This window comes from Salvia splendens, chromosome 5 (genome assembly GCF_004379255.2).
Source record: "Salvia splendens isolate huo1 chromosome 5, SspV2, whole genome shotgun sequence".
In the NCBI taxonomy this organism is placed as follows: Eukaryota; Viridiplantae; Streptophyta; class Magnoliopsida; order Lamiales; family Lamiaceae; genus Salvia; species Salvia splendens.
Window position 1 is genome coordinate 30,583,954 of NC_056036.1, and position 23,388 is coordinate 30,607,341.

The following is a 23,388-nucleotide window of genomic DNA, read 5'->3' on the forward strand; positions in this document are numbered from 1 at the left end:
CCCACCAGCCACAGAACTATGGCGGACAAGTCGTGCCACAGCAGAGAGGGAACCAACAGAGGGCACCTTACTGCAACCGGTGCTCCAAGTTTCACGTTAGGGAGTGCAGAGTCGGAGGCATTTGATGCTTCGCTTGTTGTGGAAATGGACACATGTTTCGAGAGTGTCCGAATAATAACAAAGGGGGAATGAGGAACGGGCAAGGACAGAGGCCACCGCAACAACCACAACCGATTCGATAAGTGGCCAAACAACAGCGGAGGGCGTACGCACTAAAAGAGAATCAAGGGCAGGAGCAGCAAGCCAACAAGGGCAAAGATAACTTGGCAGGTATGGGCAAGCTCCAGCAACTACCTATTATCGTGTTGTTTGATACGGGTGCTTTGCACTCTTTTATCTCGATGTCATGTGTGAATGCCTTAGAACTCTCCACTGCTAAACTTGATTTGGGTTTGAGGGTGTCTTCACATGTTGGAGGCTTGATTGATATTGTGCAAACTTGCTCGAACGTAGAGTTTGTTTTAGGAGAGTTAGGAATAGTAGCTCGTCTTTTGCACGTCATGCGTTTGGAGAACGTCGACATAATTTTGGGAAAGGATTAGCTTGCCGAGAACCACGCGACGATCTACTACAAGGAGAGACAAATTTCTTTTCGAGCCCCTGGCAAAGAGCCGACTATCTTGTATGGGATTTCCATGAACCGACGAACCTCCATAATCTCCGCATTGCAAGCCACCACGATGATCAGAAAAGGGCGTCCGGCGTATCCTGTGTACTTAAATGGAGAGGAGAAGAAGGACTTGAAGGTCGAAGATGTGGCCGTATTACGAAACTTTCCCGACGTGTTCCCTAAAACTTTGCCTGGACCGCCGCCTGACAGGCAAGTGGAGTTTACCATCAACTTGGAACCTGGATCTGCGCCAGTATCGAAAGCACCATACCGAATGGCCCCTAAGGGGTTGGCAGAATTGAAGATTCAGTTGCAAGAACTACTAGATTTGGGCTTCATTAGACCTAGTGTGTCACCGTGGGGAGCGCCTGTTTTATTCGTGAAGAAAAAGGATGGGACGATGAGGATGTGCATTGACTATCGTGAGCTCAACAAGTTGACCTTGAAGAATAAGTACCATCTGCCAAGGATTGGTGATTTATTTGACCAACTTCGAGGAGCTGGCGTGTTTTCAAAAATGGACTTGAGGTCGGGATATCATCAACTAAATGTCCGACGAGAGGATGTGCCTAAGACTGCTTTTCGCACTTGTTATGGCCATTATGAGTTTGTCGTGATGCCTTTTGGACTGACTAACACCCCGGCAGTTTTCATGGACTTGATGAACCAAGTTTTCCACGAGTATCTCGACATATTTGTGCTTGTCTTCATCGATGATGTGTTGGTATACTCAAAGAACGAGGAGGAACATGGATGGCACCTGCGAACCGTGTTGGAAACATTGCGGAAGGAGAAGCTTTATGCAGTGTGAGTTTTGGTTGACTAGAGTGAACTTTCTTAGTCATATAGTGACGGCTGATGGAATTCAAGTGGACCAAGCAAAGGTCGAGGCTGTGCAAAATTGGAAATCGCCGAAAACGCCGAGTGAAATTCGCAGTTTCTTGGGATTGGCAGGGTACTACCGACGTTTCATCGAGGGATTCACTAAAATTGCAAGACAGATGACGCAACTGTTGAAGAAGGGAATCAAAGTAGTTTGGACGCCAGAATGCGTGGCGAGTTTCCAACAGTTGAAAGAGAAATTGACTACAGCACCTGTCTTAGCGGTGCCAGAAACCGACAAGGACTTCGCCGTCTACACTGACGCATCGAAAGTAGGACTTGGATGCGTGTTGATGCAAGATGGGAAGGTGATAGCGTATGCTTCCCGGCAATTGAGACCAAATGAACTAAACTTTCCGACACATGACTTGGAACTAGCAGCAGTAGTGCACGCACTAAAGATTTGGAGACATCATCTCTATGGAGTGAGATGTGAGATTTATACGGATCACAAGAATCTCAAGTACTTCTTCGAGCAGAAGGAGCTGAACATGCGACAACGACGTTGGCTGGAGATCGTGAAGGATTATGACTGCGGTATTCACTACCATCAGGGCAAGGCGAATGTGGTAGCCGATGCTTTGAGTAGGAAGAACCAACCGCAACTGGCTTCTCTTCTAACTTAAGAGGAAACGTTGATCCGTGAGTTCGATAGGATGCATTTGGAAATAGTGAAAGCGCCCGAGATAGTAGGAGGAAGAATAGCGACGCTAGTAATTGAGCCAGACTTAAGAACCAAGATCATAGAAGCTCAACGACGTGATGATAAGTTGGAAGAGACATGTGCGAAGGTGAGAATCGAGAAACAAGACCACTTTCGTGAGGAGACGGACAATGCTTTGACGTTCGATAAACGTTTGTGTGTACCAAACGATGAGGCGCTAAAAGATGAGATTTTGAGTGAAGCACACGACACGCCTTACACTGCTCACCCTGGAAGCACGAAGATGTATCGAGACTTGAAGCAACGTTTTTGGTGGAATGGAATGAAAGGGGCTGTAGCATCGTTTGTGGAACGATGTCTAGCATGTCAACAAGTGAAGGCCTTACACCAACGACCATATGGGAAATTGCAACCGCTCGAAATTCCCGAATAGAAGTCTGAGCATTTAGCCATGGACTTCGTGACGGGATTACCAAAGTCACAAAAGGGGAATACTGCGATTTGGGTGATCATCGATCGACTCACTAAAAGCGCGCACTTCTTACCTATTAGGATTACCTATGGTTCGGACAAGTTAGCTAAGCTCTACGTGAGTGAGATTGTACATTTGCATGGAGTGCCAAAGACCATTGTATCTGATTGCGATACGAAGTTCACATCGAAATTTTGGATGAGTTTGCAACGGGAGCTAGGCATGAAATTAAACTTTAGCACTGCTTATCACCCTCAATCTGACGGACTATCGGAAAGGATGATTCAAACACTTGAAGATATGCTGTGAGCCGTTGTCCTAGACCGAGGAGAAAGTTGGGAAACTGTTCTGCCATTGGTTGAATTTGCCTACAACAATAGCTATCAAGCGACGATCGATATGGCACCGTATGAAGCACTGTATGGTAGGAAATGTCGATCCCCACTCTATTGGGATGAGGTTGGTGAAAGAAGGTTGTTAGGACCCGACGCTATCAAGGAGATGACCGAAATTGTGCATCAAATTCGTACAAGGATCAAAGAACTCAAGATAGGCAGAAGTCGTACGCTGACGTGGGCCGAACGGAAATCAAATTCGATGTTGGTGACAAAGTCTTCTTGAAAGTATCCCCGACGAGAGGAGTTGTGAGGTTTGGAGTGAAGGGCAAATTGAAACCGCGTTTTGTAGGGCCGTACGAGATTATTGATGAAGTAAGTCCTGTAGCGTATCGTCTGGCGTTACCTCCTAGTTTTGGGAATGTGCAGAACGTGTTCCATGTGTCGCAGTTGCGCAAGTACGTGTTTGATCCCAAGCATGTGATTCATCAAAAAGAGGTTGTCATGACCCCCGATATGAGCTACGAGGAGAGGCCCGAAGTAATCCTAGATCGAAAGGTGCAAGAGTTGCGAAACAAGTCAATAGCATCCGTGAAGGTGTTGTGGAAACACCATGGTCCCAAGGAAGCCACATGGGAGTTAGAAGATAGGATGACAGTAAAGTACCCTGAATTATTTTTGTGAGACAACTAAATTTCGGGACGAAATTTCTGTTAAGAGGGGAAGGATGTAGCACCCCGAAAAATTTGCGACTTTTGTTTTTATTAATGTGGATGTTGAATAGGAATTTCTTTTATGGAAATTGATTTTCTATGTGACTGAGTTAATTATGTGGAATTAGTGGTTGTGAGTTATGTGGAATAATATGAATTATGTTCCAATGTGTGAATTAAATTAAATGGGATCATGCATATTTTTCTCTAACCATTTTATTTGATATTTTTCGGCCCTCCTAATTATTTGAAATAGTATTTTCTTTCTTAGATTTAATTAATTGTTTTGGGATAATTATCCAAATTAAATCCAAACCAAATTATCAATATGTTATTCTACATAATTTCCGAACCCTTGCCCATTTCTTGGTCTTTCGAAATCTCCTATTAATTAGGAGAATAAATTATTTTGTAGATTTAATTGGCACCTTACTTATTTCCTTCCTTGAATTAAAAATCTAATTAAATCTCTCCATGTCCTATTTTAATTAGGATTTGACTCTTTCCTTCTTTAAGACCTCATAAATTTTCGCCCCTTATGCCTTTCAATTACCTTGTGGGATTAATTTAATTGTTACCTATTTTATGGGAGCCTTTTCCTTGAGAAATTACCAAATTTAATTCTTATTCCTATTTAATTTGGGGATTTAAACATTCCCTTTGACTACACCCTATTTTACACGCCCCCCTCCCCCCTTCCTACTTGGAGAATTCTTGAATTATTTTGTTACCATATTTATGGGATGCTTAATATCTTTTTACCCATTTTTGTGAGTATATTTCTCTCCAAGTAATACCATAATTTTTTAAAAATTCCCCCACACTACACGTTTATTTATTTTAATTGTGGAGCTTATTCATTGACCTCTATTTTATTCTTCCACAGTTTTAATTATTTAATTAAGTGTGGGAATAATTATTGAATATAAATTAAGAAAACCCTAACCATAATCTTCACTCCACACACCTCCCTCACTTCCTCTCCTCTAGTACATGTTTTTCTCCTCCCCTCCCCTCCCCTCTCTCTCAAGTGCTCCAAATCAATCCTTCATTGTTGCTTCGATTTGGAGTTGGAAACTCAAGATCCGTTGAGGAATCGCAACAATTGTCTTTTCTACCGATTGTTTTAAAGAGAAAGGTATAATTTTTTATCCACCTTTCCCCTTCTTATCATTGAATCCATGATTCTTGAACCCCTCATGCATATAGTGAGTGAAGACTCGTAAATCTAAGAATTTATTGGATGGGAAGGATGGTTGCACATGAATGGTTGTGTGTGCGCGTGTATGTACGTGTGTGTGAGTGTGTGGATGAAACATTGTGAATGTTATGTGCACATAGGAAAGCATGGTTGTAATCTCGTTTTTGAAGCATGACTATGTGTGGGAAGCATGAATATTTATGTGTGAATGTATGATAAACAAACTAGGGTTTACGAATGTTGAGCATGAAAACTGTTGTGTTCAGACAGTAGGTTCTGATGAGTTTTTGACCAATAAACGATCTTATTTCGACATGAATTTTTAACTGGATGAGTTTCAGATGTCTTCTGTGTTGTGTCAAACTTTCTGCTTCAATTGATGATGGACGAATTTATAACGTATATTTCAATTTTACTGCACAGTCCTACCAGAAATTGTGTTTAGTCCAGTGAGTTTCATTTTTGTTTTGACTGATCAAAAGATATGATTTTGGTGTGGTATTTTAAATGGACAAACCTTTATGTGTCTACTATGTGGTGACCAAAGTTTAGCGTCATATGAGATCGGATGGAATTTTAATAATTTTTACAAAAATATTGCGATGTTGTGCCAGATTCTGGTTTTGTTGAAATAAGCTTTGTTGACAAGCTTTGAATTAGGGCTGGCAATTTTCGACACGACACGATAATCTGACACGAATCCGCACGAAATTATTAGGTTGGGGTCAAGTCTTATTGGATCTGTGTCCTTATCGGGTTGACCCATTAAGAACCCGATAATTTCGGGTTGGGTTCGGGTCGGATGCGGGTCGGATACGGGTAACCCATTAAGAAATAATATTATTATTTTTATTATTATTTAAAAAATATATATATTACTTTAATGTTTTAATTTTTTATAAATTAGGTTTAAATAGTATAAAATGAATTTTAATTGTGTAAATTAGGTTAAAAATTAAGGTTTAATCGTGTAATATCAGGTTTTAATCGTGTAATATCAGGTTCGGGTTGTTATCGTGTCGTGTCAACCCATATTATATAGTGTCGATAACGGGTTCGTGTCGGGTGCGGGTCGTGTTCGGATTTGAAGGTAGCAGGTCGGGTTCGTGTTCGGATTTACAGTTTCCTTAACAGGTCGGGTTCAGGTTAGGCCTTATTGGGTTAGGTCATTATCAGGTTGACCCGATAACGACCCAATCCGCACGATTTGCCAGCCCTACTTTGAATGCATTACATGATACATGTGTGAATAAGGAACGTATCCTATGATGTGGTTATGTGTTGCACGTTGATGTATACTAGAGTTTTCGTTTCGTTTATGTTGGTGAACGTTTGGGATGGACAATATAAGAAAACGATGAAAGGAACGATAGGGCATGCATGATAAATGTGTTGATGGAAAAACTAATCGTGTTATGGTGTTGACAAGGGTTGTTGTGCGTACGTAGGTACAAAGAGAAAGGGTTGCATTAAAGTTGTGAATTGTGTTGTATAAGCAAGCGAGGTGGGCTTTCTTTTACTAAACTCTTTTACGCTTTCAAAAGTATGATACAGTGTTATAAGGGTGGTTTAAAGTGTTATGTCATGCCATGATTATTTTGATGTTGAGATTGTTGCCTGATGCCTAGTTCGTTTGAGCTTGCTCCGTTAGGCTATAGGCCTGTGTTAAACGAATTCGGGTCTGAGTAGGGCCGCAAACCCTATCAGGCTGTGTACACTGGTGGGATCGTGAGCCGTCCTTGCTAGTCGGCCGGTCTCGCGGGCTAATAGTGTGGCCACACTTTCGTCGCACTATGGTATGAGGATGTGAATGATTGATTGTTGAGAAAGTGGGGAGATTGTTTTGTCTGGCCAGACTATGAAACTGTTTTTGTGATACTCGATGATATTTCTCTTCTAAATGTAAAACTCGAGTTCACTATGATATGGATGACATAACTTTTATCAAATGTTTTCGACATGAGCCCATTGAGTATATTAAGTACTCAACCCTGCATATGTTTTCCCTATGTGCAGGTTGAGCGATGATGTTGCGGCGGATGTTGAGTCGAGCCTTATGATTTCCCGGATGCGTCGTGTCTTCATACATGGGAGTCATCCTATGACTCTCTCTAGATACTTGATTTCCGCTGCCTTGTTTGAAATTGTTTTCTTTCTAAAAGTCTTCCGGTTTTTTTTCCATACTATGCTATGACATTAATTACCTTGAGACATTAATCCGCTGCTTAACTTTTCGATAGACTAAAATATTTCTTTTGGAAGTTAATTGAATTTTCATATTAAATGTTGTCCTTTATTGCTTCGCTCATTTCTTCTCTGCTTCTTAGTTCCTCTCCTAGTCGCGAGTTCCCCGCCTTTACTATTATTGCATCATTTATCTCTTCATCAACCAAGTTCTGTGTCATTAGTGTCTCACACCACTCGGTGACATCCTAATCAATGGAGTCTCTCAGTTCAGCAACTGCAAGTTGTTCCTGCAAAAGTCCAGTCTCAAAAATTCTTGGACTAATGGGTAAATTACATCCAGAGAATGCATATTTTTCAGTATCCAATGGTTTCTTCATAGCTTCATCGATATTAAAAGTTAATTTCTCCATGTGATAGGTCAAGCAAATTGTACCATCGCTTACATCAATTATAATTTTTGCAGTCTGCAAGAATGGCCTTCCCAATAATACTACGCTTGACTCACTAGCTTCAGACTCATTCATATGAATCATATGAAAATCTGCAGGGTAGAGGAAATCATGTACCCTCACTATAACATTTTCCAGTACTCCTTCAGGACTAATGCATGATCTATCTGCGAGCTGGATGACCACCTTTGTATCCACTAGGCTGATTCCAGTCAATCTCTTGTAAACTGTGAAAGATAGCACATTAATAGAAGCCCCCGGATCATACATAGCATGCTCAATTTTAACATCTCTAGTAATGATGGGTAGAGTGAACATCCCGTGATCCGTCCTCTTTAAAGGAAGTCTATTCTTCTAGATTAATGCCGATACACTTTCTCCAATCACAATCTTCCCATCAGCCTTAGCTTTTCCAGCTGTGAAATCTTTGATAAACCTACTGAACGAGGGTAGTTTTAGTGCTTGTAGAAAAGGCAGGTTGATCTCAAGCTTGCCAAAAATGTAACACCCGTACCTTAAATAAGAAATTAATGTTATGTAACGAAATAATTGATAAAATTATTCTGAGATGCTGTGCTTCTCGATAAATGTGATATGGAAAAAAATTATGGTTTATGTGTTAAATGTTAAAAGGAGCGTGCTTAATTGTTTAATTTTGAACGTTGGGAGACATGTTGGAGGTCTCGTTGAAAGAATGACGATGAAATTGCTATTCTTGGCAAGACAAATGAATTTATGTGGAAAGGAATATACGTTTATGGAAGATGACGCATGAAAATCGAGGAACGGTCGAAGAAAATATATTTGGAACAACACCAAATATAAATGATGCCGTTAAACGTACTTTAATTTTTGGTTGTGAAGAACGAGATAACAAAATTAAATAAAGACCCGTGAATTTTAAGTATCGAAGGAAAATACGAAAATATAAAGTATGAATTTTATGTTGGGCTTTGCAAATTTAATTAGAGTCCAATTGTCTATCTACAAAATAGCTTGGACCCTAACTTTTCAAAAAGTTTAACTAAATAATAATATTTTCAATATGGGCTTACAATAACTTGAGCCCAACAACACATAAATTATGTTGAGCCCAATTTTTCCTCCAAACAAATGGGAACAAGCCCCACATTTTTTTCTTTCCTCCCCTTCTTCCCTCTCGGCCGACCACCCCAACCATGGAGACTTTCCACTTTTCATCTTCTCCAACTCTTTCACCTTCCCTCTTCCACCATCAATGCTTCCATCCAAGAGTCACCCCAAAGCCACTACTTTAGCCTTTCAAACTCTCCTCCTCACATTACACTACACAAGAGAAAAAGAGAGAGTGAGAGAGGGAGCCGAGAGGAAAACGAGAAAGGGAGCAAGAGGAGGATTTTTCACCATTCTTGTCCATTCACCACCAAGACCAACCAATTTGGAGGTATACTCCCTTCTCAATCCCAAAGCATGAGTAGATAGTTGCTATGCATATATGTTGTTCATATTTTCACTTCCATAACCAATTCAACAAGTTAACAATCAACAATCGAAACTAATCGAACATTCGCCGTATGTAATCAAAAGCCCGAAAGAACTTAACTTTGTTTTGAGAACGTAATTGCGGGTTGAATCGGGGTAGTTCGGAGTGTTGGCGGGGAAGGGAAGTCGCCGGCAGTGGAGGGAGGTTGCTGGACGAGTTGTGGCGGCAGCAGCGCCCCGGCGGCTGGCCCTCCCACTACGACGAGCCGCGGTGTCGCCCTTTTCCCGGTGACAGCAGCGTCCTTCCGTCGAGGAGGCAGCAGCGGCAACAGCGCGAACCAGCGGCGATGGCTGCTCGGAACAGCGATGACAGCGACGGTGATGGCTGCTCGGTGCAGCTGCTGTGTCGTGACAGAGGGCGGCTAACCAGCGGCGAATAGAGGACGGGGATGGCATGAGAAGGAATAGGCGACGGGTTAGGGATTTCTCCAAGTTTGAGGGATTTCTCTTTTGTGAAGAAAGGAGAGAGAGAAGAAGATAGAGAGATAATGAGAAAGAGGAGAGTGAGGCGTGGAGTAGGGGGAGTTAAGTTTTGGGCCTTTTGTTTTTTTTAGTCTTGGGCCTTGGGTTGTTTTAAAGAAATTGGACTTTTAAAGGATTTGGGCCTTATATTTTATTTGGAAGTATAAGGTGAGGAACATAATTAAGTCTTGGGCCGATAATTTAATCGTAAGGAATTATTTATTTTATTCCCGGAATAATTTTTACCCCAAGCCCGAAATAATAAAATTTCAAATAGGAATAGTTGCGATAAAATTTATTATGCGCTTAATTAATTCTTGAAATTTATTCCGACATCGTGGAGGAAAATTATGAGGAGTCAACGAAGGAGTTATAAGCGTAAATGGCCGACCGGCGCCGCAAGCGACACCTGGGGCGGCCGCCGAATAACCAAAAATGCACGAAAACAGAGAAAAAGAATTAAAAGATGTTAATTAAAGTGCATGCATTCTTAATATCGTCGTTACCGAGAATTTATATGAATTTTATGTATTTTCCGTAAAGGTGGTTCGCACGCACGCTAAAAGTCGGAACGAGGAATTTTACGGAAATCCAAAGCTTTTGAGGTGGGCTTTACTACCTAAATTCTTTTATTTTGAAATGATATGTTTATGGTGAAATAAGGGTGGTTTAAAATAGTATGTCATGCCGTTTTTATGTTTTGAATTGCCCATCTGATTGTCTACTGGGATAATATCCTACTAGACTTTGATAGTTAACGAATTCGGGTCTGACTAGAGAGTGAGTCCCTACTCGGACTAGTGCACTGATAGGGATCGTGAGCCGTCCCCTAGGTCGGCCGGTCCAGTGATCGAGATTGTGGCCACAGTCTCGTTTCACATGATGGTTCAGATATGGTATATGATGGAGGATGATGTTAGTCCGCGCGGACACTTTTTAAAGAAATGAATTTTAGTGTTTCTCGGCCTTTGAAAGAAAAACCCGGGATTTACTCGATGATGGCTTGACATATCTTAACGATGAATGTTTTCGGGCATGAGTTCACTGGGTGCATCAAGTACTCAGCCCCTGCATATGTTTTTTCTCTATGTGCAGGTTGAGCGAGGTCGGGAGGCGGAGGATGTTGAGTGATGATTCAAGAACTGGTCCGGTTACTATTATGTCTTCATACATAGTAGTAGCTAAACTCTCATTTTGCTTCCGCTACTCAACGTTTTAAGAATTTCTTTGATTTCCATTGGATTGTCAAACTATGTCGTTCATGTTATGTACTTTCGAGAATTTGAAACTTTGAATTGATAATGAAATTTCGCCTTTTGATCTACATGTTGTACCCCCTTGATTGTTTTCCCCCTTCTTCCCCGCTTCTTAATTCCCCCACTAGTCGCGATCCACCGTGCTTTCTATCCTTAGGAAGTGCGGCCGTGACAGAATGGTATCAGAGCAATCTTTCCTTCCGCTCTGGACCGAGAGTCATTTATTCAATCTAGTCTAGACTCGTTTCGCTAGACTAAAAGAGTATTCGCTTAACACTCAACACTCCGTCTCACCGCGCTCAACGCGAAAGAAGGCAAAAGTTTGAAACGAAGTATATTAGAAGTGATAGAACGAACGGGGCGCAGAAGGGCGCGATTTCCAAAGAATGATGAGGTGACGAGGCAAGGATAACCTTGTGAAACGCGATTGTGATAGATTGAAGGATAGACGAAGTTGCAAAAGTACCACGTTTATAAAAGACGAAACATCTATCCTTAGATGATAAAAAAAAAAAAGAATTGTTACAACTTTTCCTTTTGGAAATCGACAGGTATGCACGGTAGTACGTATGACGTTCTTTACGCGTTTTATCTTTTCTACCTTGCTTTGTTTCTTGTTCTGCGACTGGTTGCTAAGGGGACTCACTTTTATGTAGATGGCGATCATGATCCACGCACCGTTAAGGGGAAGGTACGTCGAGAATGGATTGAGGGCGGTGGAAATGTATCGCGGGTTCGAGAGGGACGAGAGGGCCCCTTTGATATCCTATGTCGCCGATTACTTGACATTATGGCGGGATGCTCATGGCTGTGGAGTGAGGCACTATGAGGGAATCAAGAGATTGATTGATGGACTACCGGCACCTTGGAATAGGTGGGCCGACGAGGCTTCACGGTCATACGTCTGGCATAAGCTTCCCGACTACAGCATGCAAGGGGACATGCATGGTTTTGTGAAGGTTCTCTTGGAAGCACTGGTTGATGCTCGTAATGGACCACCCCCTATGCTCCTCCTAGGAAGGAGGCGCCCTCATCGAGTCGCAGTCCCTACAGCGGGGGTCGGTATGAGAGTGAGACGCCGTAGCCAAACTTCCCCAAGAGGAGAAGGCTTGGGATGCGCACCTCCGCACCTCCCGCGATTGAAGTTCTTGTGGTCGATAAGCATATCGACGTCGCTACTTATGTGCGGGAGAATGATGAGGAAGAAGAGGAAGATCCTCTCAAGGATGAGGAAGACCCCGAAGAAGAGCCCTTGAAAGGGAGGTTGAGGTTGACAGCGAGGAAGGGGCGAATTACGAGAGAGCTCCCGAGGAGTAGTGTTTCTTTACCGTTTGTTAGCTTTTGAACGTTTTGTTTTGACGAACTATGTAATAGTTTCTTTTGACGTTTGTTTTCTTTCCTTGTTTCAAAGACCTTGTGGAAACACGCACTTGCTGGTTTAAAGTTAATAAAGTTTCCCGTTGTTTTATCGTTGTGTTCGTTTTACTTTGTTGTGTTCGTTTGGGAAAGTTGGTGTTATAGCCTTTGGAAAAGTTGTGTGGTGTGGTGTGGTGTGGTGATGGTAAAAGTTGGACTTTAGTACTAACGCATGTGTTGAACAGAATGCCTCCCCGACGTGCAGCCGTTCACCACAAGAATGAAGCAAGCAACGAGACCCAAAGCAGTGTGGGTCCTGAAGGACAACCACCACCACCAGCTTCACCACCGCCACAGCCGGAACGGAACATCGAGAAAGAGTTCCGAAAGGAACGTCCTCCCGTGTTTGACGGAATGGGAGATCCAACCAAGGCCGAGACCTGGATTCGGGCCATAGAACGCATCTTTAAGTTCTTAAGGTGCACCGACCAGGAGCGCCTCTCGTGCGTGACTTACTAGCTCACCGGGTCCGCAGAGTTTTGGTGGGAGACTAAGCAGCGGACAATGACACAAGAACGGTTAGACACCCTGACGTGGGAAGACTTTAAGGAGGAACTGTATGACAAGTACATTCCAAGGAGCTATCGCAAGGCTAAGGAGGCCAAGTTCTACAACTTGAAACAGGGGCGGATGACTGTGACAGAATATGACCGTGCCCTATGTGACATGTCCCGGTACGCACCGGAGCAGGTAAACACAGATGAGAAGATGGCGGAAAAGTTTTGTGCCGGTCTGAGGCACGAAATCAGGATGGCTTTGGCATGCCGTGGAAGACTCTCGTATGCCGAGTCATTATCCCGTGCACTAGATGTGGAGGAAGCGATGCCACGGGAAAAGACAGTTACACCCACTACTCCGACACCGCCGACCCCACAGCAAAATTTCTGGGACAAGAGGAAATGGGACGGGAACCGCGCACCCTTTGACAACAAGAGGTTCCAGAGTACCCCAAACTCTTCCCAGGGAAAAGGAAAGCAAGCTGCTCCATTCCAAGGTGGAGATTTCCGCCAGAGAGCACCGCTTTGTGCCAAATGTCAGAGGAACCACATGGGAGAATGTAGAGTCGGGACCAACGTGTGCTACAAGTGTGGTGGGGTTGGACACATAGCCAAAGAGTGCCCGAGCAACAACAATACTGGAGGTGGGGGAACGCCGAACGGACCTCGAGGGAATCCTACACCACCTCAGCAGCAGCAGCAGCGTCGCCAACCATACCCAACTCAAGCTAAGGCCTATGCCTTGGGACGCAAGCAAGCTAAAGCCCCACAGGGGGAGCCAAAACAAGAAAATCTGGCAGGTATGGGAACACTGCTTGACATGCCTGTTGTTGTTCTGTTTGATATGGGTGCGTCGCACTCCTTTATATCGCACTCTTGCGTGACTGCTTTAAGACTGCCTGTTGTTGAACTTGAACGTAAGATGAATGTGAACTCACCGGTAGGAGGCCTTGTAGAAATTTCACAATCTTGCTCGAACATAGAACTCATGGTGGGAGAACTTAGCTTAGTGGCTCACAACTTGCATGCTATGCCGATGGATAACGTCGACATTATTCTGGGGATGGACTGGCTAGCTGAAAACAATGCCATTATCCGATGCCAAGAGAGGCAAATTTCGTTACAAACCCCGGGGAAGGAGCCCTCTACCTTCCACGGAATTTCGATGAATCAGCGAACTTGTGTGATATCGGCACTACAAGCAACTACGATGATTAGAAAGGGGCGTCCTGCCTATCTTGTTTATCTACAAGGACATGACAACAAAGAGAGGAAAGTTGACGATGTGGCAGTGGTACATGAGTTTCCCGACGTATTTCCCGATGCGTTGCCAGGCCCTCCGCCTGATCGACAGTTGGAGTTTACTATCGATCTGGAACCAGGAGCCGCACCAGTGTCGAAAGCACCCTATAGGATGGCGCCGAAGGAGTTGGAAGAACTCAAAATCCAGATACAAGAATTACTGGACTTGGGTTTTATCCGACCGAGTGTGTCGCCATGGGGAGCACCAGTGCTGTTTGTGAAGAAGAAAGACGGGACACTGAGAATGTGCATAGACTACCGGGAATTGAACAAGTTGACTCTCAAGAACAAGTATCCTCTGCCGAGAATAGACGACCTGTTCGATCAACTCAGGGGAGCAGGAGTATTTTCGAAGATGGATTTAAGGTCGGGATATCATCAGTTGAGGGTACGAAGGGAGGACATACCCAAGACGACATTCCGAACAAGGTACGGGCATTATGAGTTTGTAGTAATGCCTTTTGGACTGACAAATGCGCCGGCAGTATTTATGGATTTAATGAATCGAGTATTCCATCCATACTTGGACAAGTTCGTCCTGGTGTTCATAGATGATGTACTGGTTTACTCGAAGAATGAAAAGGAACATGAGGAGCACCTAAGGATCACGTTGGAAACACTCAGAACGGAAAAGTTGTACGCCAAGTTCAGTAAGTGTGAATTCTGGCTAAAGGAAGTGAATTTTCTGGAGCATACTGTGACGGCCGAAGGGATTCGAGTTGACCCTGCAAAGGTGGAGGCCGTACAACAGTGGAAGGCACCGAAGACCCCAAACGAGATCCGGAGTTTCCTTGGACTGGCAGGATACTACCGGAGATTTATTGAAGGATTTTCTAAAATCGCAAGGCCAATGACTCAACAACTGAAGAAGGGGACCAAGGTCAATTGGACACTGGAGTGTGAAACTAGTTTCCAATTGTTGAAGGAGAAGTTGACCACTGCACCTATTCTAGCCGTGCCGGAACCGGGAGTAGACTATGTGGTTTACACCGATGCGTCGAAGGTTGGACTGGGTTGTGTTTTGATGCAGAATGGTAAGGTGATTGCCTATGCTTCGCGGCAGTTGAGGCCACACGAGTTGAACTACCCTACTCATGACTTAGAACTAGCGGCTGTTGTGCACGCATTGAAGATTTGGAGGCACCATCTCTATGGAGTTCGGTGTGAGATTTTTACAGATCACAAGAGTCTGAAATACTTCTTTGAACAGAAAGACCTGAACATGAGGCAACGCAGATGGCTCGAACTAGTCAAGGATTATGACTGTGGCATTAACTATCACCCGGGCAAAGCAAACGTAGTGGCGGATGCTTTGAGCCGGAAAGCTCAACCGCAGTTGGCTACTTTTCTCACTCAAGAAGCTGAGTTGATTCGCGATTTTAGCAAGATGCGGTTGGAGGTAGTGAGAGCTCCGGAGACAGTGAAGGGAAAGATTGCCACCTTGGTAATTGCATCCGATCTACGGACAAGGATAATAGAAGGGCAGCGAAATGATGAAAATCTAGAGAAAGTTCGACTGAAGGTGAGGAAGGGCGAACAAGAAAAGTTTAGAGAAGAAGCTGATAATGCTCTCACCTACGAGGGGAGACTGTGTGTGCCAAGTGACGAAGGACTCCGAAATGAAATCTTGAGCGAGGCACACGAGACTCCATACACCGCTCATCCTGGAAGTACAAAAATGTATCAGGACTTGAAGGGATCGTTCTGGTGGGATGCAATGAAGAGGGACATAGCTTCGTTTGTGGAAAGATGTTTGGCGTGTCAACAAGTAAAAGCTTTACATCAACGACCCTATAGAAAGTTGCAACCGCTGGAGATACCAGAATGGAAATGGGAACATATCGCCATGGACTTTGTGACGGGATTACCAAAGACCCGGCAAGGGAATACAGCCATTTGGGTAATCATAGACCGCCTCACCAAGAGTGCGCATTTTATACCCATCCCTATAACACATGGATCCGACAAGCTAGCTCGGATTTATGTGAAAGAAATCATTCGGCTACATGGAGTGCCAGTGACAATCACGTCGGACCGAGACACCAGATTCACTTCAAGATTTTGGATAAGTTTGCAACGATAGCTCGGTACACGACTAAATTTTAGTACTGCTTTCCATCCACAAACCGATGGACAGTCCGAGAGAACGATTCAAACTCTCGAGGACATGTTGAGAGCCGTGGTTCTTGACAGAGGAGAAAATTGGGAAGTTGTACTACCGTTGATCGAGTTCGCCTACAATAACAGTTTTCAGGCGACGATAAATATGGCCCCATATGAAGCATTGTATGGAAGGAAATGTAGATCACCACTCTACTGGGATGAGGTTGGTGAGAGAAGAATACTCGGGCCAGATTCAGTAGAAGAAATGATTGAAATTGTGCGACAAATTCGTCAGAGGATAAAAGAAGCTCAAGACCGACAGAAGTCGTATGCTGATGTCCGGCGTACAGATTTACAGTTCAATACGGAAGATAAGGTGTTCTTGAAAGTATTTTCGTCGAAGGGGATAACGAGGCTTGGTGTAAAGGGGAGTTGAAGCCACGATACGTAGGGCCTTATGAAATCCTTGAGAAGGTGGGACCCGTAGCGTAAAGGTTGGCACTACCACCAAGTTTTGGGACTGTGCACAATGTTTTCCATGTGTCTCAATTACGAAAGTATATGTTCGATTCCAAACACGTGGTGCATCAAGAGGAAATGATATTGAATCCCGACTTGAGTTATGAGGAAAAGCCCGAAGCTATTCTGGACAGGAAAGTGCAGGAATTGAGGAATAAATCGATCGCGTCCGTGAAAGTACTTTGGAAACATCATGGTCATGAGGAGACCACTTGGGAACTCGAGGATAAAATGAAAGAGAAATACCCGGAGCTTTTCGTTACGAATGAGTAAATTTCGGGACGAAATTTCTGTTAAGGTGGGTAGAATGTAACACCCGTACCTTAAATAAGAAATTAATGTTATGTAACGAAATAATTGATAAAATTATTCCGAGATGCTGTGCTTCTCGATAAATGTGATATGGAAAAAAATTATGGTTTATGTGTTAAATGTGAAAAGGAGCGTGCTTAATTGTTTAATTTTGAACGTTGGGAGACATGTTGGAGGTCTCGTTGAAAGAATGACGATGAAATTGCTATTCTTGGCAAGACAAATGAATTTATGTGGAAAGGAATATACGTTTATGGAAGATGACGCATGAAAATCGAGGAACGGTCGAAGAAAATATATTTGGAACAACACCAAATATAAATGATGCCGTTAAACGTACTTTAATTTTTGGTTGTGAAGAACGAGATAACAAAATTAAATAAAGACCCGTGAATTTTAAGTATAGAAGGAAAATACGAAAATATAAAGTATGAATTTTATGTTGGGCTTTGCAAATTTAATTAGAGTCCAATTGTCTATCTACAAAATAGCTTGGACCCTAACTTTTCAAAAAGTTTAACTAAATAATAATATTTTCAATATGGGCTTACAATAACTTGAGCCCAACAACACATAAATTATGTTGAGCCCAATTTTTCCTCCAAACAAATGGGAACAAGCCCCACATTTTTTTCTTTCCTCCCCTTTTTCCCTCTCGGCCGACCACCCCAACCATGGAGACTTTCCACTTTTCATCTTCTCCAACTCTTTCACCTTCCCTCTTCCACCATCAATGCTTCCATCCAAGAGTCACCCCAAAGCCACTACTTTAGCCTTTCAAACTCTCCTCCTCACATTACACTACACAAGAGAAAAAGAGAGAGTGAGAGAGGGAGCCGAGAGGAAACCGAGAAAGGGAGCAAGAGGAGGATTTTTCACCATTCTTGTCCATTCACCACCAAGACCAACCAATTTGGAGGTATACTCCCTTCTCAATCCCAAAGCATGAGTAGATAGTTGCTATGCATATATGTTGTTCATATTTTCACTTCCATAACCAATTCAACAAGTTAACAATCAACAATCGAAACTAATCGAACATTCGCCGTATGTAATCAAAAGCCCGAAAGAACTTAACTTTGTTTTGAGAACGTAATTACGGGTTGAATCGGGGTAGTTCGGAGTGTTGGCGGGGAAGGGAAGTCGCCGGCAGTGGAGGGAGGTTGCTGGACGAGTTGTGGCGGCAGCAGCGCCCCGGCGGCTGGCCCTCCCACTACGACGAGCCGCGGCATCGCCCTTTTCCCGGTGATAGCAGCGTCCTTCCGTCGAGGAGGCAGCAGCGGCAACAGCGCGAACCAGCGGTGATGGCTGCTCGGAACAGCGATGACAGCGACGGTGATGGCTGCTCGGTGCAGCTGCTGCGTCGTGACAGAGGGCGGCTAACCAGCGGCGAATAGAGGACGGGGATGGCATGAGAAGGAATAGGCGACGGGTTAGGGATTTCTCCAAGTTTGAGGGATTTCTCTTTTGTGAAGAAAGGAGAGAGAGAAGAAGATAGAGAGATAGTGAGAAAGAGGAGAGTGAGGCGTGGAGTAGGGGGAGTTAAGTTTTGGGCCTTTTGTTTTTTTTAGTCTTGGGCCTTGGGTTGTTTTAAAGAAATTGGACTTTTAAAGGATTTGGGCCTTATATTTTATTTGGAAGTATAAGGTGAGGAACATAATTAAGTCTTGGGCCGATAATTTAATCGTAAGGAATTATTTATTTTATTCCCGGAATAATTTTTACTCCAAGCCCGAAATAATAAAATTTCAAAGAGGAATAGTTGCGATAAAATTTATTATGCGCTTAATTAATTCTTGAAATTTATTCCGACATCGTGGAGGAAAATTATGAGGAGTCAACGAAGGAGTTATAAGCGTAAATGGCCGACCGGCGCCGCAAGCGACGCCTTGGGCGGCCGCTGAATAACCGAAAATGCACGAAAACCGAGAAAAAGAATTAAAAGATGTTAATTAAAGTGCATGCATTCTTAATATCGTCGTTACCGAGAATTTATATGAATTTTATGTATTTTCCGTAAAGGTGGTTCGCACGCAGGCTAAAAGTCGGAACGAGGAATTTTACGGAAATCCAAAGCTTTTGAGGTGGGCTTTACTACCTAAATTCTTTTATTTTGAAATGATATGTTTATGGTGAAATAAGGGTGGTTTAAAATAGTATGTCATGCCGTTTTTATGTTTTGAATTGCCCATCTGATTGTCTACTGGGATAATATCCCACTAGACTTTGATAGTTAACGAATTCGGGTCTGACTAGGGAGTGAGTCCCTACTTGGACTAGTGCACTGATAGGGATCGTGAGCCGTCCCCTAGGTCGGCCGGTCCAGTGATCGAGATTGTGGCCACAGTCTCGTTTCACATGATGGTTCAGATATGGTATATGATGGAGGATGATGTTAGTCCGCGCGGACACTTTTTAAAGAAATGAATTTTAGTGTTTCTCGGCCTTTGAAAGAAAAACTCGGGATTCACTCGATGATGGCTTGACATATCTTAACGATGAATGTTTTCTCGCATGAGTTCACTGGGTGCATCAAGTACTCAGCCCCTGCATATGTTTTCTCTATGTGCAGGTTGAGCGAGGTCGGGAGGCGGAGGATGTTGAGTGATGATTCAAGAACTGGTCCGGTTACTATTATGTCTTCATACATAGTAGTAGCTAAACTCTCATTTTGCTTCCGCTACTCAACGTTTTAAGAATTTCTTTTATTTCCATTGGATTGTCAAACTATGTCGTTCATGTTATGTACTTTCGAGAATTTGAAACTTTGAATTGATAATGGAATTTCGCCTTTTGATCTACATGTTGTACCCCCTTGATTGTTTTCCCCCTTTTTCCCCGCTTCTTAATTCCCCCACTAGTCGCGATCCACCGTGCTTTCTATCCTTAGGAAGTGCGGCCGTGACAAAAAATCTCCATGAAATCGGTTGGATCCTCCTTCTGCATCTTGACCTCCCCCCTGTACGGATAAGGTTTCATGCACTTCACTACATTGCTTGACCCTTCATCTTGGGTCTTCCCTCTCATGTTTCTTTACTTCCTCAATCAACTTTGGTTCTTGATCAAGAGGTAGTGGTTCAGCCAACTGAAGAAACGGCCTTCTCACCTCCATTAAAAGAGTACCCTCACTTTTCTCTCTTCCATTTTCCTCCTTTGTTCTGCCCAAGGGTTCGACATTCTCCTTTCCTGATCGCAGAGTAATTTTACTGATATTAGCTCTGTTAGGCATTTTGACAGTAGCAGGAATCCGACCAGCATGTCCACGTATATCATTCAACGTTGTGGCCATCTGTGAGAGTTGTTTAGTCAGCATATCCATAGCCTCTTTCTGTTGTTGTTAGGCTTCCTGTATCCTATGCACCAGATCATTATTGGCTTGCATATTTCCCTGGATGTGTTGCTGAGAATTCATCTAATCCCCTACTAAATCATCTATGTGCTTAGGTAGTTTGGAATTTGGCTGGCTGGGATTGCCTCCCGGTGGATTGTTGGACATTGACCTCTGTCCATGGTGGAAGTTACCATGTGGCCCTTGATTTCCATGTTGTTGTGGATGGGTGTTCTGATTGTTGTTTTGGTATCCTCTCTGATGTGGTGGAATGTAGGATACAATTTGATTATTTGATTATTTTGATTCCGGTTTGGCTAATTAGGTTGGTTCCCTTGTCCCCTGTTTTTATTCCAGTTGTTCTGTCCATCATGGTTACAGTTTTGCCACTGGGGCTGCCCTTCTGACTGTTGTGGATAATTGATGGCTGGTGGTTGCTGATAACTCACCGCTGGTGGTTGTTGGTAGGTGATCGCCGATGGTGGTTTTTGGGCTGTGTTCGGATCCGACCACCTGAAATTGGGGTGATCCCTCCATGGAGCATCCTTAATTTTCCAAGGATTCCAGTTACTGTTCTGATTCCAATTCCCAACCGCATTCACATGTGCTTGAAAATCTTGTTCCCTTGGAGGTCTATAACTCGAATACACCTTCTCCTGACTCGATACAGTCTTCACTTTCTCCGCATGAGCAGATGGGTTGTTTTTCTCCATGGCAGTCAGTATCGCCTTCTCCAACCTATCCATTCGAACATCCATCATGTCTTCAGTCATTCCTACAGTTGTATTTGTTGCTACTCGTCTCACTATTAGGGCCCTGGGCGAGTCATAAGCCTTCTTGGCGTTAACCAGCCTATCAAGCACCCTTTTCGCTTCACTCACCTTCAACTTTGAGAAATCACCACCACTCAAGGAATTCATCAGATCCTTGCTCTCGGGTGTCATTCCTTCATAAAAGTTATTAAAGATTTTTGCCTCCACCATGTGGTTGTTTGGGTAAGCATCCAACGTCCCCTTAAACCTACTCCAGTACTGATTCAGAGTTTCATCGCAATCCTGATGAGCTCCTTGTATCTTCTTCTTCAGAGCATTGGTCCTCGTGGAAGGAAAAAAGTAATCCAAAAACTGGGATCTGAAATCAGCCCACGTCCTGATGGAATTTGGAAGCAACCTCATAAACCAAGTATCTGCTTCTCCTTTTAACGTGAAAGGGATGACCCTGAGTCTGTAGTCGTCCTCATTTGATCCATTTGGACGTTTCTGAATTCCACAGATTTTGCAGAAATCATATAGGAAGTCATATGGGCTCTCGATTTTCCTTCCATAGTAGTGAGGCATAATGGCTAGTATGTTGTTCTTCACATCTATATTCTCTTGCCCTGGAGTCACCACTATGGCCTGAGCTGGCTCACCAGGCAAGTGAGCGTTGAGAGAACCGATCTCAGGATCGTCATCCACTAGTGCAACCATTCTGATTGGTCTTTCCTCTACAATAGTCTCCTCCTTTGGCTCAACAAACGGGGGATTGATCCTCCTCTCCTTCAGAACTTATATTTGATGGTCCGCTTGTATTCAACCCAGATCTGGTGGTAACAGGATTCGCTGCTTCTCTGATTCTCCAATTAGACTCTATATCCCTCCAGTTAGCTACGTTGTTCCAAAGTTCAAAATTTTGGCCACGGTACATAAACTGAAAATGAAAATAAAGGAAATGAAAATATGTACAGCAAGTATCTCAAACACATGCACATATAACGCCATCCATCCCCGGCAACGACGCCATTTGCAAAACTTGCCTAAATCTCAGAGTTCACATGCAAATTAAGAACATGTAGGATTTGCGCACTTGATCAAGTTAAATAGTCAATAGATCAAGAAGACTACCTATTGGTCGTTGGGTATGCAAACGGACAGACTCGGGATTTTCAAGACCTTAACCCACAATACTATAGGCTAGCAAAGGGAAGTAAGGATCGAATCCCTCAGGGACAGAGGCGAGTTAAGTTGTGTTTGAGACATTGAGAGGTTTTTGGCTGCGGTCACGCTTTCCAGTGGATTAAGTTTGAGACTAAATAACTAAACTGGTCAACTTACTAAACTAACAGATCAACTAGACTAGACAAACACAAAACCGAATCCAAAGTTGAGAAGCTGAGCTGTCCAGATTTTGGGGAAGAAGATGAATGAAAATGGGCCTTAACTTATTATATTTATTGGGCTGTTTTTATTGAATATTATTCCTTTTCACAATTTTGATCTCTTCGTTAAATTTACATTTTTTTTCCTTCTCATTTTATTTTATTTTTTAATAATGAGAAGGACACTTTTCACCGAATAGTTCAAATTTTAATTATTAAAGAATATAAAATTTGCACACCCTATAGTTTCAATCTCCATAACAATTTTGAAATTTCATATATAAAATATTTAAGTACAACATTATAATTAGTTTGCACTCAACCTACATCGATCTAATCATCAATTTCATAGATTTTGCAATTAGAATTATTTTGTTGGTATTTTAAAAAACATAAAATCAAATTAAAACATATATAAATAAATACATATCTTAACTTAACTTTTTATTCTAATATAGATATATTAATTTTTATTCCAATATTCCTTTTATAAATATAGTTTGATTGTAATACATATCTTAACTTAAACTTGTTTACTACGTGACCACTTATTTTCGGATTTCAAATAAAATATTAGTTCTTCTAAATTTGATCGCATATTTTTATTTTTTTAAAAAAATTGAACGAAACAACAAATCGAACTATATATAGTAGTACAATTTTTTTTATTATTATTAGTATTATTTTACATGTTTTAAATAATATTATTTTTTTATTGAATTTTAGTACTGGCTAATTTGTATTTCTTCTTTCCGTCCCTGTATATTAAAACATGAAAAAAAGAAAACTACCCTAAACTAGAATGGTTATCTTAAAATTTGCAAGCATCATTTTAAAGAGGCCAAAAAATTCAAACAAATGTAATTAAATGAAAAGACGTATAGCAGCATAAATCTGCTATGGATGAAGACGTAGGCCGCTCAAAGCAAAGCAATTAAGTGGGAAGATTATTGTGATTAATG

The 23,388-nt window shown here is 42.5% G+C and overlaps 1 protein-coding gene and 2 long non-coding RNA genes across 3 annotated transcripts; all 3 read right to left on the minus strand.

Annotated features, from left to right (window-relative positions):
* Nucleotides 1–8,491: 8,491 nt before the first annotated feature.
* LOC121803144 lies at nucleotides 8,492–9,581 on the minus strand. The gene is made up of 2 exons (XR_006050924.1): nucleotides 8,957–9,581; nucleotides 8,492–8,878 (listed from the first exon to the last, which is right to left on the minus strand). It is a non-coding gene; the product is annotated as an uncharacterized LOC121803144 (long non-coding RNA).
* A 7,794-nt stretch (nucleotides 9,582–17,375) lies between these two features.
* On the minus strand, nucleotides 17,376–18,460 carry LOC121803184. The gene is made up of 2 exons (XR_006050931.1): nucleotides 17,841–18,460; nucleotides 17,376–17,762 (listed from the first exon to the last, which is right to left on the minus strand). It is a non-coding gene; the product is annotated as an uncharacterized LOC121803184 (long non-coding RNA).
* Nucleotides 18,461–20,606: 2,146 nt separating this feature from the next.
* LOC121804089 lies at nucleotides 20,607–21,758 on the minus strand. Its single transcript, XM_042203633.1, has one exon. The coding sequence runs from the start codon at nucleotides 21,756–21,758 to the stop codon at nucleotides 20,607–20,609; it is 1,152 nt and encodes a 383-aa protein (XP_042059567.1).
* Between the last annotated feature and the right edge of the window lie 1,630 nt (nucleotides 21,759–23,388).

Coding starts and splice junctions, on each gene's coding strand:
- LOC121804089 (XM_042203633.1), bottom strand. CDS start 21,758: ATGGTTGCACTAGTGGATGACGATCCTGAGATCGGTTCTCTCAACGCT.